Raw genomic sequence first — 15,000 nt, 5'->3', positions numbered from 1 at the left:
CGTCTGGTTCTATAGACTCCTCTGGTTCTATAGACTCCTACTCGTCTGGTTCTATAGACTCCTACTCGTCTGGTTCTATAGACTCCTCTGGTTCTATAGACTCCTACTCGTCTGGTTCTATAGACTCCTCTGGTTCTATAGACTCCTCTGGTTCTATAGACTCCTACTCGTCTGGTTCTATAGACTCGTCTGGTTCTATAGACTCCTCTGGTTCTATAGACTCCTACTCGTCTGGTTCTATAGATTCGTCTGGTTCTATAGACTCCTCTGGTTCTATAGACTCCTACTCGTCTGGTTCTATAGACTCCTACTCGTCTGGTTCTATAGACTCCTCTGGTTCTATAGACTCCTCTGGTTCTATAGACTCCTACTCGTCTGGATCTATAGATTCGTCTGGTTCTATAGACTCCTCTGGTTCTATAGACTCCTCTGGTTCTATAGACTCCTCTGGTTCTAGACGTCGTCTCATCGTCGTTATTTAGTCTTTGTTTGATTTGTTCAAATAAACTCAGACTCAGTTGGTGGCAGGAAGTAGAACAGTAGAAGAACCTTAGCAAGCTTTGGAGGACGATTTTCTATGAACTGAACCGGGCCTCCAGTAGAACCCTCCAGTGCTCCAGTGGAACCCTGTGGTTCTCCGGTAGAACCCTGTGGTTCTCCGGTAGAACCCTGTGGTTCTCCGGTAGAGCCCTGTGGTTCTCCAGTGGAACTCTGTGGTTCTCCGGTAGAACTCTGCGGTTCTCCGGTAGAACCCTGCGGTTCTCCGGTACTGACGTGACGTTCTAGTCAGGGCCTACCTGTCTCCGTGGCGTGACGGCAGCCCGGGGAGTCCGGGCCGGGGGGGCAGGCCTTTACTTTGGAGGGGGAAGGTGTTGTGTTTAGGAGCTGGAAGAGAGAAGAGGAATTTAAAGACTCTCTCTGATATTTTGATATTTTGTTTATGAAATGAGAAATAGAATAAACGTCACCTTCGTTGTGTGTTTGCTGACGAGAGAAGAGAAGAAGAAAAACATCAGAGCTCAGTCTGGATTCATTCACCTTCACAATAAAAGACTGTAACTTACCTCTCTCCTCGCATCGAACCTGTCAAACCAAAACACAAACAACAACATCAGTATTATGACATCACAACAACAACATGAGTATTATGACATCACAACAACAACAACATGAGAATTATGACATCACAACAACAACAACAACAACAACAATATGAGTAACATCACATCACAACAACAACAACAACAACAACATGAGAATTATGACATCACAACAACAACAACAACAACATGAGTATTATGACATCACAACAACAACATGAGTATTATGACATCACAACAACAACAACAACATGAGTATTATGACATCACAACAACAACAACAACATGAGTATTATGACATCACAACAACAACAACAACATGAGTATTATGACATCACAACAACAACAACAACATGAGTATTATGACATCACAACAACAACAACAACAACAACAACATTAGTATTATGACATCACAACAACAACAACATGAGTATTATGACATCACAACAACAACAACATGAGTATTATGACATCACAACAACAACAACATGAGTATTATGACATCACAACAACATGAGTATTATGACATCACAACAACAACAACAACATGAGAATTATGACATCACAACAACAACAACAATATGAGTAACATCACATCATCACAACAACAACAACAACAACATGAGAATTATGACATCACAACAACAACAACAACATGAGTATTATGACATCACAACAACAACAACAACATGAGAATTATGACATCACAACAACAACAACAACAACAACAATATGAGTAACATCACATCACAACAACAACAACAACAACATGAGAATTATGACATCACAACAACAACAACATGAGTATTATGACATCACAACAACAACATGAGTATTATGACATCACAACAACAACAACATGAGTATTATGACATCACAACAACAACAACAACATGAGTATTATGACATCACAACAACAACAACAACATGAGTATTATGACATCACAACAACAACATGAGTATTATGACATCACAACAACAACAACAACAACAACATGAGAATTATGACATCACAACAACAACAACAACATGAGTATTATGACATCACAACAACAACATGAGTATTATGACATCACAACAACAACAACAACATGAGTATTATGACATCACAACAACAACAACAACATGAGTATTATGACATCACAACAACAACAACAACAACATGAGTATTATGACATCACAACAACAACAACATGAGTATTATGACATCACAACAACAACAACAACAACAACATGAGTATTATGACATCACAACAACAACAACTTGAGTATTATGACATCACAACAACAACATGAGTATTATGACATCACAACAACAACATGAGTATTATGACATCACAACAACAACAACAACATGAGTATTATGACATCACAACAACAACAACAACAACATGAGTATTATGACATCACAACAACAACAACAACATGAGTATTATGACATCACAACAACAACAACAACAACATGAGTATTATGACATCATATGATCCCAGCTGGTTGCTGAGTTTCCAGCTGTAGTAGAACCTGACTGTGAGGACATGAACTAACCCTGACTTGTCTACTGGTCTACTGGTCCACTGGTCTACTGGTCCACTGGTCTACTGGTCTACTGGTCTACTGGTCCACTGGTCTACTGGTCCACTGGTCCACTGGTCCACTGGTCTACTGGTCTACTGGTCTACTGGTCCACTGGTCTACTGGTCTACTGGTCCACTGGTCCACTGGTCCACTGGTCTACTGGTCCACTGGTCCACTGGTCTACTGGTCTACTGGTCTACTGGTCCACTGGTCCACTGGTCTACTGGTCCACTGGTCTACTGATCTACTGGTCTACTGGTCCACTGGTCTACTGGTCTACTGGTCTACTGTGTGTTCTGACCTGTTGGCAGCAGGAGGTCTGGCGGAGGAGTTGGTCCTGTTGACGGAGGTGGAGGTCGGAGGAAGAACAGCTGGTTTGGACCAGGTGGGAGGATCAGGGGCGTCCTGCTGAGGTCTGAAGGTCAGGGGCACATGTTTAACATCTAACAGGACTAACAGGTCTAACAGGTCTAACAGGACTAACAGGACTAACAGGTCTAACAGGACTAACAGGACTGTTAGACCTGTTAGGTCCGTTGCTAAGTATAACAGACCGTTGCTACGTATAACAGACTGTTGCTAAGTATAACAGACCATTGCTACGTATAACAGACCGTTGCTAAGTATAACAGACCGTTGCTAAGTATAACAGACTGTTGCTAAGTATAACAGACCATTGCTAAGTATAACAGACCATTGCTAAGTATAACAGACCATTGCTAAGTATAACAGACCATTGCTACGTATAACAGACCGTTGCTAAGTATAACAGACCATTGCTACGTATAACGTAAGTTATGTCCATAACTATGGATCTATGAGACCGAAGGATGACCGTCACCACGGTCTTCACCTTGGAATGAAGCCATTCTTCTTCCTATCTGCGAGACCATAATATCAACAAAGTCATGTGACTGACCTTAAGAGGCTGGCCGTAGGTTATAAAGCAACCGGAAAACCATGCCTCTTCCTCCTGCCTGGAACGCCTCAGCCCGTTCTGAGCGACAAGAGATGGTGACGGTCATCCTTCGGTCTCATAGATCCATAGTTATGGACATAACTTACGATCTATTTCGACCTCACTCTGACCGTCACCACGGTCTTCACCTTGGATGACTAATATCAACATTGTCGCGAGGAACGGAAGATTCCACCGCCTCACCAACATGCTCGGCGGCCGACATAAGAACTGTGGAGCCAATTGCCGTAGACGTCACATTGACTCTATAAAACCTTGCAAACGTGCATGGAGTACTCCATGATGCTGCTGCACAAATGTCCCCAACAGCAACTCCCTTTAGAGCTGCCCATGAAGTGGCCACACTGCGTGTGGAGTGGGCCACCAGACCTTCTGGGACTGGGAAATCTTGGTTAGAGTAAGCCTGAGAAATTGTCTCCACCAACCAGTGGGACAGACGCTGCTTAGACAGGGGGTGACCAAACTTCTTGCCCCCATAACAAACGAACAGCTGAGTGTGTGCCTGCCTCAGCGTCCGAGTACGATCAACATAGGCCTTCAGTGCCCTTACTGGACACAATGTATGAAGAGCCGCTCCCTCTTGGCAAGATGGATCAGGTTGGAATGTTTCCATTTCAATAGCCTGATTCACTGTCTGAGGGCTTACCACTTTAGGGAGGAAGAACGGGTTCGGCCACAGGGACACCCCTGCATATTCTGCTCTCCACCTCAAGCACTCGCTGCTCACAGACAGTGCGTGTAGCTCGCTCACCCTCTTGGCAGAGCAAATGGCCAAAAGGAATGCAGTCTTGTGTGACAAAAACTTAAAATCTGACTGTTCCAGTGGTTCGTATGGGGCTGTAGCCAAGGACCTCAACACCAAAGGTAGGTCCCATGATGGAGCCCGTAAACTCCTGCCTGGGCGCAGACGGTTAGCACCTTTCAGAAACTGGGACACTATGGGGTGCTTCCCTACCGAAAGACCCCCCAGTGTGTCATGGAAAGTAGAAATAGCCGCAGTGTAGCCCCTCAGGGTGCTAGCTGCCCTACCTGCATCCAGCAGCGACTGGAGGAAGTCAAGTACCAAAGCCACCGGGCAGGTGACGGGATCTGCCCCTTTATGGTGGCACCACGATGAGAACAACTTCCACCTTTGCTTGTAATTGTAGCGTGTGGAGGGTGCTCTAGCATTATCTATGGTCTCCTGAACAGCGTCACTCAGGTCATGAGAGACGGACTGAGAAGGGGCCAAGCCCACAGCTGCATAACAGCTGGCTTGGGATACCAAATTTTTCCTCCCGCCTGGGACAGAAGGTCCGCCCTGAGTGGCAAGGGCCAAGGTCGGCCGTGAACCAGGCGAAGGAGGGCCGGAAACCAATGTCTCCCCGGCCACCGTGGGGCTACCAACAGAACCTTGTAGTGCCCCCGGTTGATTCTGTCCAACACATGAGGAATCAATGGTAGTGGGGGAAAAGCGTACAGTAACCCCTTCGGCCACTCGTGAGACAGAGCATCCAGGCCCAGAGGACCGCCTGGAGGCCTCAGGGAAAACCACAGCTGGCAATGGGCTGTCTCCTTGGATGCGAACAGATCTACCTGAGCCATGCCAAATTGAGTCGACAAACTCGCCACCACCTCTGGGTGTAGTCTCCATTCCCCCGGGAGAGGCCCCGATCTGGAGAGGAGGTCTGCAGCCCGATTCAGCACCCCTGGTACATAGACAGCCTTTAGCGAGGCCAGACGTGGAAAAGCCCAAGGCAGAAGCCTCTGTGCAACCTTGAGGCAACGCAGAGACTTCGTGCCTCCTTGATGATTGACATGGTAAACTGCGGCAGAGCTGTCCGACTTCACCAGGACATGCCTGCCGCGTATGAATGGGAGAAAGGCCCTGAGAGCCAGATGCACAGCCCTCAGCTCGGGCACATTGATGTGTTCGGTGTCCCATGGAGGTTTCCAAACACCTCTCGCCATTCTGCCCTCCCAGACTGCTCCCCAGCCTGTCATGGAGGCATCTGTGGACACCAAAGTCCTCCTTGAAGGTAGATTGCCCAAGGGTACACCTTGTGTGAGCAACTTGTGGTCCCTCCATGGGCTCAGAGCTCTCTGACATGACTGAGTCACTCTGAGCTTCACATGCCTGTCCCTCCGTGGATGGAGGTTGAACGCATTCAGCCACCACTGTAGGGGCCGAGCCCTGAGCAGGCCCAGCGGAATCACCAACACTGCTGCTGATATCAACCCCAGCAGTCTCTGAAAGTGAACCAACTGTAGGCGTTTGCCCAGTCGGAAGATACGCAAGACCGTTAGGATTCTCGCAACCCTCTGAGGGGTAAGAGACGCCTTCATCATAAGTGAGTTCAGGCAAAGTCCCAAGAATACTGTTTCCTGCCTCGGTTCGAGGTTGCTTTTCTTTAAGTTCACCCTGAAACCAAGGGATTGGACATGAGCTAAGACCCTCTCGGTATGCTGCATGACCTGTTCGCGAGATGAAGCGCAGACCAGCCAGTCGTCCAGGTATGGCAGGATCTTTAAGCCTGCCCTCTGGAGTGGTGACAGAGCGGCTGCTACCACTCGGGTGAAAACTCTCGGAGAAAGGGAGAGACCAAACGGAAGGACCTTGAACTTGTAAGCTTGCCCTTGAAATGCGAACCGTAGAAACTGCCAATGTGCCCGACAAATGGGGACGTGGAAGTACGCGTCTTTTAGATCGATAGTGGTGAACCATTCCCCTTGCTCTATCGACTCTAGAATGTGCCGTGTGTGCAGCATTCTGAACGGCAGAACCTTTATGTAAGTATTTAGGCGCCGGAGGTCCAGGATGGGACGTATCCCACCATCCTTTTTGGGAACAAGGAAATATGTTGAATAAAAGCCAGCTTGCTGTTCGCTGGGCCTTACCTTCGCAATTACTTTCTTCTGAAGGAGGATTGCAATCTCCTCGGACAGAACTTTTGCCTGGACTGGGTCCTTGACCAACATTATCTGGACCCTGGAAAAAGGTGGGGGCCGCCGCCGAAATTGAATTCTGTAACCCCTTGCAACAGTAGCCACTACCCAGGGGTCTGAGACTTCCTTCTCCCAGCTGTCCAGGCGTAGCTGGGAGTGAACCTTGGCGGCTGCCCCACCCCTCCTATGCAGAGGCCCCCTGGGTCCCTGGACCCTTGGGGGGGCGTCTCCTTTGAGGGGCCCCTCTTGCTGTAGGCCGGGGCTGAAACCCTTGATGCTGCCGTCGCAGTCTTCCTGCAGCATCACCCGAACCTTGTGCACCTGAGCCCTGGCGCCTGCCACGCATCCAGGGCTCTGGATGACCCCAGGCAGCCTGGAATTGGTGCTGCTGGCCCGTTGGTCTCTGCCTCGTCGCTGCAGGCCGACTGAATGTGCACTGCACGCTCTCTCGAGTACGCAGAGACTGTTCAGCTTTCTCCAAGACACTCTGGGAGTCAGAGTGAAAGACTCTACCTGGTACCACCGGCATGTTGGTAAGCTCCTTCCTGATGTTCTCGGGGAGGGTTGTCTGAGCTAGCCAGATCTGTCTGCGGGCCATCATGGCTGACGACATAGCGGAACCGATGTCACGAGTAAGCTGAGAGTGTGTGGACAGGGCCGCATCTATCAGGTTTCTGGTGTCCTGATCACCCGCACTAGCGCTCCTTCTGAGCGCTGCTAACAAGAGAGCGAGTGCATTTCCTGCACGCGCTGCGCGGGCGGCTGCATTATAGGACCTACAAACCAAGTGGTCTGTCTTCTTGCACTCCTTACGAGGACAGTGTGGATTAGTGGTCACCCTATCTGGGCCTAGAGGGGTTAAAGCTGCCATTTCCCTCTCTACAGGCGGCATATCGCCCAAACCAGACTCATGGGGGTACTGTGCCTTGACTAGCCTCCTGCACCCCGAATTAAACTGAGGGGCGCTACCAGGATTATTCCATGACCTCCTTAACATCTGACAATAATCCTCGGCTGCAGGAATAGTCACTGAGGGGCGAGACTGCGAGATGCCAGCCCAGACTCCCTCCGATGAGCTAGGGGCTTCAATTGGAATTGAAAGGCCCATAATCTTAGCCACACTCAAAACCTTTGAAAACACATCACTGGGAACAGAATCGCCAGTACCATCGTCTACGGACGCAGACTCACCTGTGTGAGATAGGCTAAGGCAATGTGACTCTTTAGCAATCTCTGGGTGACCCTCGTCCAAGAGAGAACCCTGAGCATAAAGTGATATAGCATCAGGGTGATCTGTCTGATGTTCTTCATATGCCGGCAAGTCCCTAGGGGAGATCCCCTCCGAACAAGCCGCAGTCAGTGGAGCTGCTCTCTGAGCTTCCATTCTACTCACCCTGTCTGCCAGACCACGAATGGCGGCCAGGATTTGACACTGAGTATCCTCCTGCCCCCCTGCCCCATCTACAGGTGGGGCTGGACTCTGCAGTGGCGGAGAGTTAGTCTCTGTGGCACGTTTTTTTCCCTGCCCCTGGGACTGTCCCTGTTTTACGCTTGCGGGAGCGGTTTTCCGTGCGACGCTCTCGTTCCCTACTAGGGGGAGCAGCTGCCGCAGTGTGTTGGGAATGCCCCTCAAGCCTAGCCCTTCGGGCCCTTTCCTCCAGAGGCAGATCAATGGCTGCTGGACATGGGCAATCAACGTCATCCATTAAATGCGCCATGCCCAAACAAGACGGACACTCACGGTGACCGTCGCGAATGTCCATGGCTGCCCCACAGAACCGACAAGTCTGGGGAGCCATAATAGTACCAGGCAGTTGTCAGTGGTAAACTCAGCTGTACTAGAGGTATCTCAAATTAACCCCTCCTGCTGCGAACAGTAGTCAATGGGGATATATGCACTCACTGGCTCAAAGGTATAAACAAAAATACTGCTCATAAGAACTAAAAATCACCCCTTTCCTGTACGCGGACGTACAAGGGGGAACAATTAACCAAACCCACCTACTGCGCACAGAGGTTTAAGGGGAAATGAAAACGCCCTTTTAAACCCAAGGGGAATGCAAGGCAAAATCCTTGGCTAAATAAAATATGCCGAAGGTGGATTCGAACCCCGGCCTACCGCGGTAAGAGCGTCCGCTCTACCGGGTGAGCTATAACACTCAGTGGGCTGGTAATCGGCGCGCCACTATTTAAATAAAGAACACCACTCGTGTACGCACGTGTACGAAGAGTGAAACAGAAAACTTAACTTGCGAAACAGCTGAAAGCAGTAACTCTGCAACTGCTTCCGAGAGGAGAATAAGCAAAGCTACTCACCCAAACGCCAACTTACGCAAAAACGCCAAACAGGCTATGGGGTAATCAGCCGCAGGTGATATCATTTATCTTACCTGCAACAAACAGAGAGTTACATACAGAACTCCCGGGAAAAACCACAGAAATCCTCAGGGACACAAGGCACCTGCACACTAAAGTGACGGATTATTGGCTTCCCGACATACTTACCGGTCTCCGATGAGGCGAGAAAGGCAAAGAGGAAGAGGCATGGTTTTCCGGTTGCTTTATAACCTACGGCCAGCCTCTTAAGGTCAGTCACATGACTTTGTTGATATTATGGTCTCGCAGATAGGAAGAAGAATGGCTTCATTCCAAGGTGAAGACCGTGGTGACGGTCAGAGTGAGGTCGAAATAGATCAGACCATTGCTATGTATAACAGACTGTTGCTAAGTATAACAGACCGTTGCTACGTATAACAGACTGTTGCTAAGTATAACAGACCGTTGCTACGTATAACAGACTGTTGCTAAGTATAACAGACCGTTGCTAAGTATAACAGACTGTTGCTAAGTATAACAGACCGTTGCTAAGTATAACAGACCGTTGCTAAGTATAACAGACCGTTGCTACGTATAACAGACCGTTGCTACGTATAACAGACCGTTGCTACGTATAACAGACCATTGCTACGTATAACAGACCGTTGCTAAGTATAACAGACCGTTGCTACGTATAACAGACCGTTACTATGTATAACAGACCGTTGCTACGTATAACAGATTGTTGCTATGGATACAGCTCTGATGTCAGACTCTGGAGGACCGTTTTTGTGTCTGATAATTGATTTCATCAGTAAGTAGCCGTGTAATAATAATAGTAATAATAATAGTAGTATACGTGTTGTAGTGAGGACCCAGTACAGACCCCTGTGGAGCTCCGTATTGATCCCGTATTGATCCCGTATTGATCCCTAATAAACATGATCAGCTGAGTCTGTACTCACCTCCAGGAATGAGTCTCCGGCTGTAAGAAACACAGAAATAATATTAAAACAATAAAGACCAAAAGTTTAAAGTATTTAAAGAGAAATGAAGATTAAGGTCTTTGACAACTGCTGTGATGTTAAATAATATAATAATAATACATTAATTATAAACAATAATATAATAATACAATAATAATAAATAATAATAAACAATAATATAATAATATAATAATAAACAATAATATAATAATACAATAATAATAAATAATAATAAGTTTATTTTAAAAGAAGAAACTCACTGTGTTGCGTTGAAGTCCTGTAGAGAAAAGTAAACATCCCATTAATAAACTGATTATTAATAACTCACATTTCATTTTATTTCATTTCTTTCTTTGTCACATTATCGTTGAGTGTTTTCAGATGTTCAGAATTATGAAGAAGTAGTTTATTTATTATGGTGATTTTACATAGAAATAAAGTGAAACCAAAGGAAGGAATCAGTCAGTGATAGTTGGACCACGTTGGACCACGTTGGACCACGTTAGACCACGTTGGACCACGTTGGACCACGTTGGACCATGTTGGGTCCATGTTGGACCACGTTGGACCACGTTGGGTCCACGTTGGACCACGTTGGACCACGTTGGGTCCATGTTGGACCACGTTGGACCACGTTGGGACCACGTTGGACCACGTTGGACCACGTTGGACCACGTTGGACCACGTTGGGTCCATGTTGGACCACGTTGGACCACGTTGGGACCACGTTGGACCACGTTGGACCACGTTGGACCACGTTGGACCACGTTGGGTCCATGTTGGACCATGTTGGGTTACCTCTGGTGGGGGACGGGTTGGATCCTGAGTCTCGCCCCGGTTTGATGTCACGACGGATCTGCGGTGGCCCCGGAGGCACTGAACCAAACAACACAGTTACAACAGAACATCAGATCTATATATAGATTTTTAGATATATAGATATATAGATATATAGATATAATCAATATATAATATCAACATGTGATCAGTTATGAGGAAGAGGAGGAGGAGGAGGTGTGTTAACATGTGAACTCACATCTTCCTCTACCGTGAGGGGAGTGGTCTCTTCTAGAGGACGAGGACGAGGAGGACGAAGACTCTCCTGGCTACAGCACAGACAGAGGTCAGTTAGAGGTCAGTCAGAGGTCAGTCAGAGGTCATTCAGAAGTCAGTTAGAGGTCAGTCAGAGGTCAGTCAGAGGTCATTCAGAAGTCAGTTAGAGGTCAGTTAGAGGTCAGTCAGAGGTCAGTCAGAGGTCATTCAGAAGTCAGTTAGAGGTCAGTCAGAGGTCAGTCAGAGGTCATTCAGAAGTCAGTTAGAGGTCAGTCAGAGATCAGTCAGAGGTCAGTCAGAAGTCAGTTAGAGGTCAGTCAGAGGTCAGTCAGAGGTCAGTCAGAAGTCAGTTAGAGGTCAGTCAGAGGTCAGTCAGAGGTCAGTTAGAGATCAGTCAGAAGTCAGTTAGAGGTCATTCAGAAGTCAGTCAGAGGTCAGTCAGAAGTCAGTTAGAGGTCAGTCAGAGGTCAGTCAGAGGTCATTCAGAAGTCAGTTAGAGGTCAGTCAGAGGTCAGTCAGAAGTCAGTTAGAGGTCATTCAGAAGTCAGTTAGAGGTCAGTCAGAGGTCAGTCAGAGGTCATTCAGAAGTCAGTCAGAGGTCAGTCAGAGGTCAGTCAGAGGTCAGTCAGAGGTCAGTGAACAGTTTATTTATACATTTATTTAATTGAATGTATTTTAGTGTTGAGATGAGACCCACCATCCGGGGAGGAGGTGCAGACAGCGTGGAGGCGGGGGGGCGGGGACACACAGCAGGGGGCCCGCCTCTGGATGTCACATGGTTATCTACACAGAGATTACGTTTTACTATTAGGTATTATCATTCATTCTCATTATCATGTCTATTTACCTATGTAGTCTGGTATCTACCTATGTAGTCTGGTATCTAACTATGTAGGCTGGTATCTACCTATGTAGTCTGGTACCTACCTATGTAGTCTGGTATCTACCTATGTAGTCTGGTATCTACCTATGTAGTCTGGTATCTAACTATGTAGTCTGGTATCTACCTATGTAGTCTGGTACCTACCTATGTAGTCTGGTATCTACCTATGTAGTCTGGTATCTACCTATGTAGCCTGGTATCTACCTATGTAGTCTGGTATCTAACTATGTAGTCTGGTATCTACCTATGTAGTCTGGTACCTACCTATGTAGTCTGGTACCTACCTATGTAGTCTGGTATCTACCTATGTAGTCTGGTATCTACCTATGTAGCCTGGTATCTACCTATGTAGTCTGGTATCTAACTATGTAGTCTGGTATCTAACTATGTAGTCTGGTATCTACCTATGTAGTCTGGTATCTACCTATGTAGTCTGGTATCTAACTATGTAGTCTGGTATCTACCTATGTAGTCTGGTATCTACCTATGTAGTCTGGTATCTACCTATGTAGTCTGGTACCTACCTATGTAGTCTGGTACCTACCTATGTAGTCTGGTATCTACCTATGTAGTCTGGTATCTACCTATGTAGCCTGGTATCTACCTATGTAGTCTGGTATCTAACTATGTAGTCTGGTATCTAACTATGTAGTCTGGTATCTACCTATGTAGTCTGGTATCTACCTATGTAGTCTGGTACCTACCTATGTAGTCTGGTATCTAACTATGTAGTCTGGTATCTACCTATGTAGTCTGGTATCTACCTATGTAGTCTGGTATCTAACTATGTAGTCTGGTATCTACCTATGTAGTCTGGTACCTACCTATGTAGTCTGGTATCTACCTATGTAGTCTGGTATCTACCTATGTAGCCTGGTATCTACCTATGTAGTCTGGTATCTAACTATGTAGTCTGGTATCTACCTATGTAGTCTGGTACCTACCTATGTAGTCTGGTATCTACCTATGTAGTCTGGTATCTACCTATGTAGCCTGGTATCTACCTATGTAGTCTGGTATCTAACTATGTAGTCTGGTATCTAACTATGTAGTCTGGTATCTACCTATGTAGTCTGGTATCTACCTATGTAGTCTGGTATCTAACTATGTAGTCTGGTATCTACCTATGTAGTCTGGTATCTACCTATGTAGTCTGGTATCTACCTATGTAGTCTGGTACCTACCTATGTAGTCTGGTATCTACCTATGTAGCCTGGTATCTACCTATGTAGTCTGGTATCTAACTATGTAGTCTGGTATCTAACTATGTAGTCTGGTATCTACCTATGTAGTCTGGTATCTACCTATGTAGTCTGGTACCTACCTATGTAGTCTGGTATCTAACTATGTAGTCTGGTATCTACCTATGTAGTCTGGTATCTACCTATGTAGTCTGGTATCTAACTATGTAGTCTGGTATCTAACTATGTAGTCTGGTATCTAACTATGTAGTCTGGTACCTACCTATGTAGTCTGGTATCTAACTATGTAGTCTGGTATCTAACTATGTAGTCTGGTATCTAACTATGTAGTCTGGTATCTACCTATGTAGTCTGGTACCTACCTATGTAGTCTGGTATCTAACTATGTAGTCTGGTATCTAACTATGTAGTCTGGTATCTAACTATGTAGTCTGGTATCTACCTATGTAGTCTGGTATCTACCTATGTAGTCTGGTACCTACCTATGTAGTCTGGTATCTAACTATGTAGTCTGGTATCTAACTATGTAGTCTGGTATCTACCTATGTAGTCTGGTATCTACCTATGTAGTCTGGTACCTACCTATGTAGTCTGGTATCTAACTATGTAGTCTGGTATCTAACTATGTAGTCTGGTATCTACCTATGTAGTCTGGTACCTACCTATGTAGTCTGGTACCTACCTATGTAGTCTGGTACCTACCTATGTAGTCTGGTACCTACCTAGTAACTATGTAGTCTGGTATCTACCTATGTAGTCTGGTACCTACCTAGTAACTATGTAGTCTGGTATCTACCTATGTAGCCTGGTACCTACCTATGTAGTCTGGTATCTAACTATGTAGTCTGGTATCTAACTATGTAGTCTGGTATCTACCTATGTAGTCTGGTACCTACCTATGTAGTCTGGTACCTACCTATGTAGTCTGGTATCTACCTATGTAGTCTGGTACCTACCTATGTAGTCTGGTATCTACCTATGTAGTCTGGTATCTACCTATGTAGTCTGGTACCTACCTATGTAGTCTGGTACCTACCTATGTAGTCTGGTATCTAACTATGTAGTCTGGTATCTACCTATGTAGTCTGGTATCTACCTATGTAGTCTGGTACCTACCTATGTAGTCTGGTATCTACCTATGTAGTCTGGTACCTACCTATGTAGTCTGGTACCTACCTATGTAGTCTGGTACCTACCTAGTAACTATGTAGTCTGGTATCTACCTATGTAGTCTGGTACCTACCTAGTAACTATGTAGTCTGGTATCTACCTATGTAGCCTGGTACCTACCTATGTAGTCTGGTATCTAACTATGTAGTCTGGTATCTAACTATGTAGTCTGGTACCTACCTATGTAGTCTGGTACCTACCTATGTAGTCTGGTATCTACCTATGTAGTCTGGTACCTACCTATGTAGTCTGGTACCTACCTATGTAGTCTGGTACCTACCTATGTAGTCTGGTACCTACCTATGTAGTCGCTGTCTCCGATGGGCAGGGTGGGAATGAGCTTGTGAACCAGGTCCTCTGGAGGTTCGGAGGGTGGAGGCTCGTAGTCGTTGGCTCCGTCGGCGTCATCGTTCGGGGATTCGTAGTCGCCCCCGCTGCCCTCCTCGTCACCGCTGTACGGACTCTCGTAGTCATCATCAAACTCATCGTCCTGACGGACAGACAGAGAGGAGGATGACACCCTAGCAACCACCCTAGCAACCACCCGAACACCCCGACAACGACCTAACAACCAAACAGCAACGTCCTACAGACCTGCAGCCGGTGAGCTCATCTAACTCTGCAGCACATTGAATGTTTGAGTGATTCTGAAATATTTACCATCTTGAAATATGAAATAATGACATTAATAAAAGTGTTTCTGGGTAAAATGGAACGAACAGAGACAGAAACGATGAAGGTCAGACTTACAAACTCGTCTTCCCCCCAGCCCTGAGCGTCAGCAGCCGAGTCTGCAGAGGAGGAAGCAG

At 46.3% G+C, this 15,000-nt stretch overlaps 2 protein-coding genes across 5 annotated transcripts in view; both read right to left on the bottom strand.

The window, feature by feature from the left end:
- lcp2a (lymphocyte cytosolic protein 2a) overlaps positions 1-15,000 on the bottom strand; it is a 34,849-nt gene that overhangs the window by 6,314 nt on the left and 13,535 nt on the right. For 2 of the 3 annotated variants that reach the window (XR_012590196.1, XM_074610043.1), the window contains exons 6-14: positions 14,942-14,982; positions 14,492-14,681; positions 11,634-11,719; positions 10,920-10,989; positions 10,682-10,759; positions 2,979-3,129; positions 1,065-1,083; positions 969-984; positions 798-885 (exon numbers count right to left, since the gene is read on the bottom strand). Coding sequence is in view for 2 of the 3 variants with exons in the window: in XM_074610043.1 (XP_074466144.1) it covers positions 798-885; positions 969-984; positions 1,065-1,083; positions 2,979-3,129; positions 10,682-10,759; positions 10,920-10,989; positions 11,634-11,719; positions 14,492-14,681; positions 14,942-14,982 (739 nt within the window). In the remaining variant the exon portion in view is untranslated. Of the gene's footprint in view, positions 1-797; positions 886-968; positions 985-1,064; positions 1,084-2,978; positions 3,130-9,862; positions 9,883-10,143; positions 10,161-10,681; positions 10,760-10,919; positions 10,990-11,633; positions 11,720-14,491; positions 14,682-14,941; positions 14,983-15,000 lie in introns of all 3 variants that reach the window. The other variant, XM_074610044.1, reaches the window with a different exon arrangement.
- Positions 6,744-9,835, bottom strand: LOC141752269 (uncharacterized). 2 transcript variants are annotated; one of them, XM_074610045.1, is made up of 3 exons: positions 9,421-9,835; positions 8,457-9,379; positions 6,744-8,033 (listed from the first exon to the last, which is right to left on the bottom strand). In XM_074610045.1, exons 2-3 carry the CDS (start codon positions 8,515-8,517, stop codon positions 6,766-6,768), a joined length of 1,329 nt encoding a protein of 442 aa, XP_074466146.1. In that variant the 5' UTR covers positions 8,518-9,379; positions 9,421-9,835; the 3' UTR covers positions 6,744-6,765. The 2 variants fall into 2 exon arrangements, with proteins under 2 accessions (XP_074466146.1, XP_074466147.1); XM_074610046.1 differs by having other exon boundaries at positions 9,521-9,835.

The sequence above is a fragment of the Sebastes fasciatus genome, chromosome 16 (assembly GCF_043250625.1).
Source record: "Sebastes fasciatus isolate fSebFas1 chromosome 16, fSebFas1.pri, whole genome shotgun sequence".
In the NCBI taxonomy this organism is placed as follows: domain Eukaryota; kingdom Metazoa; phylum Chordata; class Actinopteri; order Perciformes; family Sebastidae; genus Sebastes; species Sebastes fasciatus.
The sequence above is the reverse complement of the archived record's forward strand: the minus strand, read 5'-3'. Positions and strand labels throughout refer to the sequence as shown.

Bases quoted from the DNA above. Each gene is read 5' to 3' on its own strand.
- LOC141752269 (XM_074610045.1), bottom strand. From the start codon at position 8,517: ATGAGCAGTATTTTTGTTTATACCTTTGAGCCAGTGAGTGCATATATC. The intron at 8,034-8,456 runs GTTCGCAGCAGG...TAGATGGGGCAG, and splicing joins ATATATCCCCATTGACTACT to GGGGGCAGGAGGATACTCAG.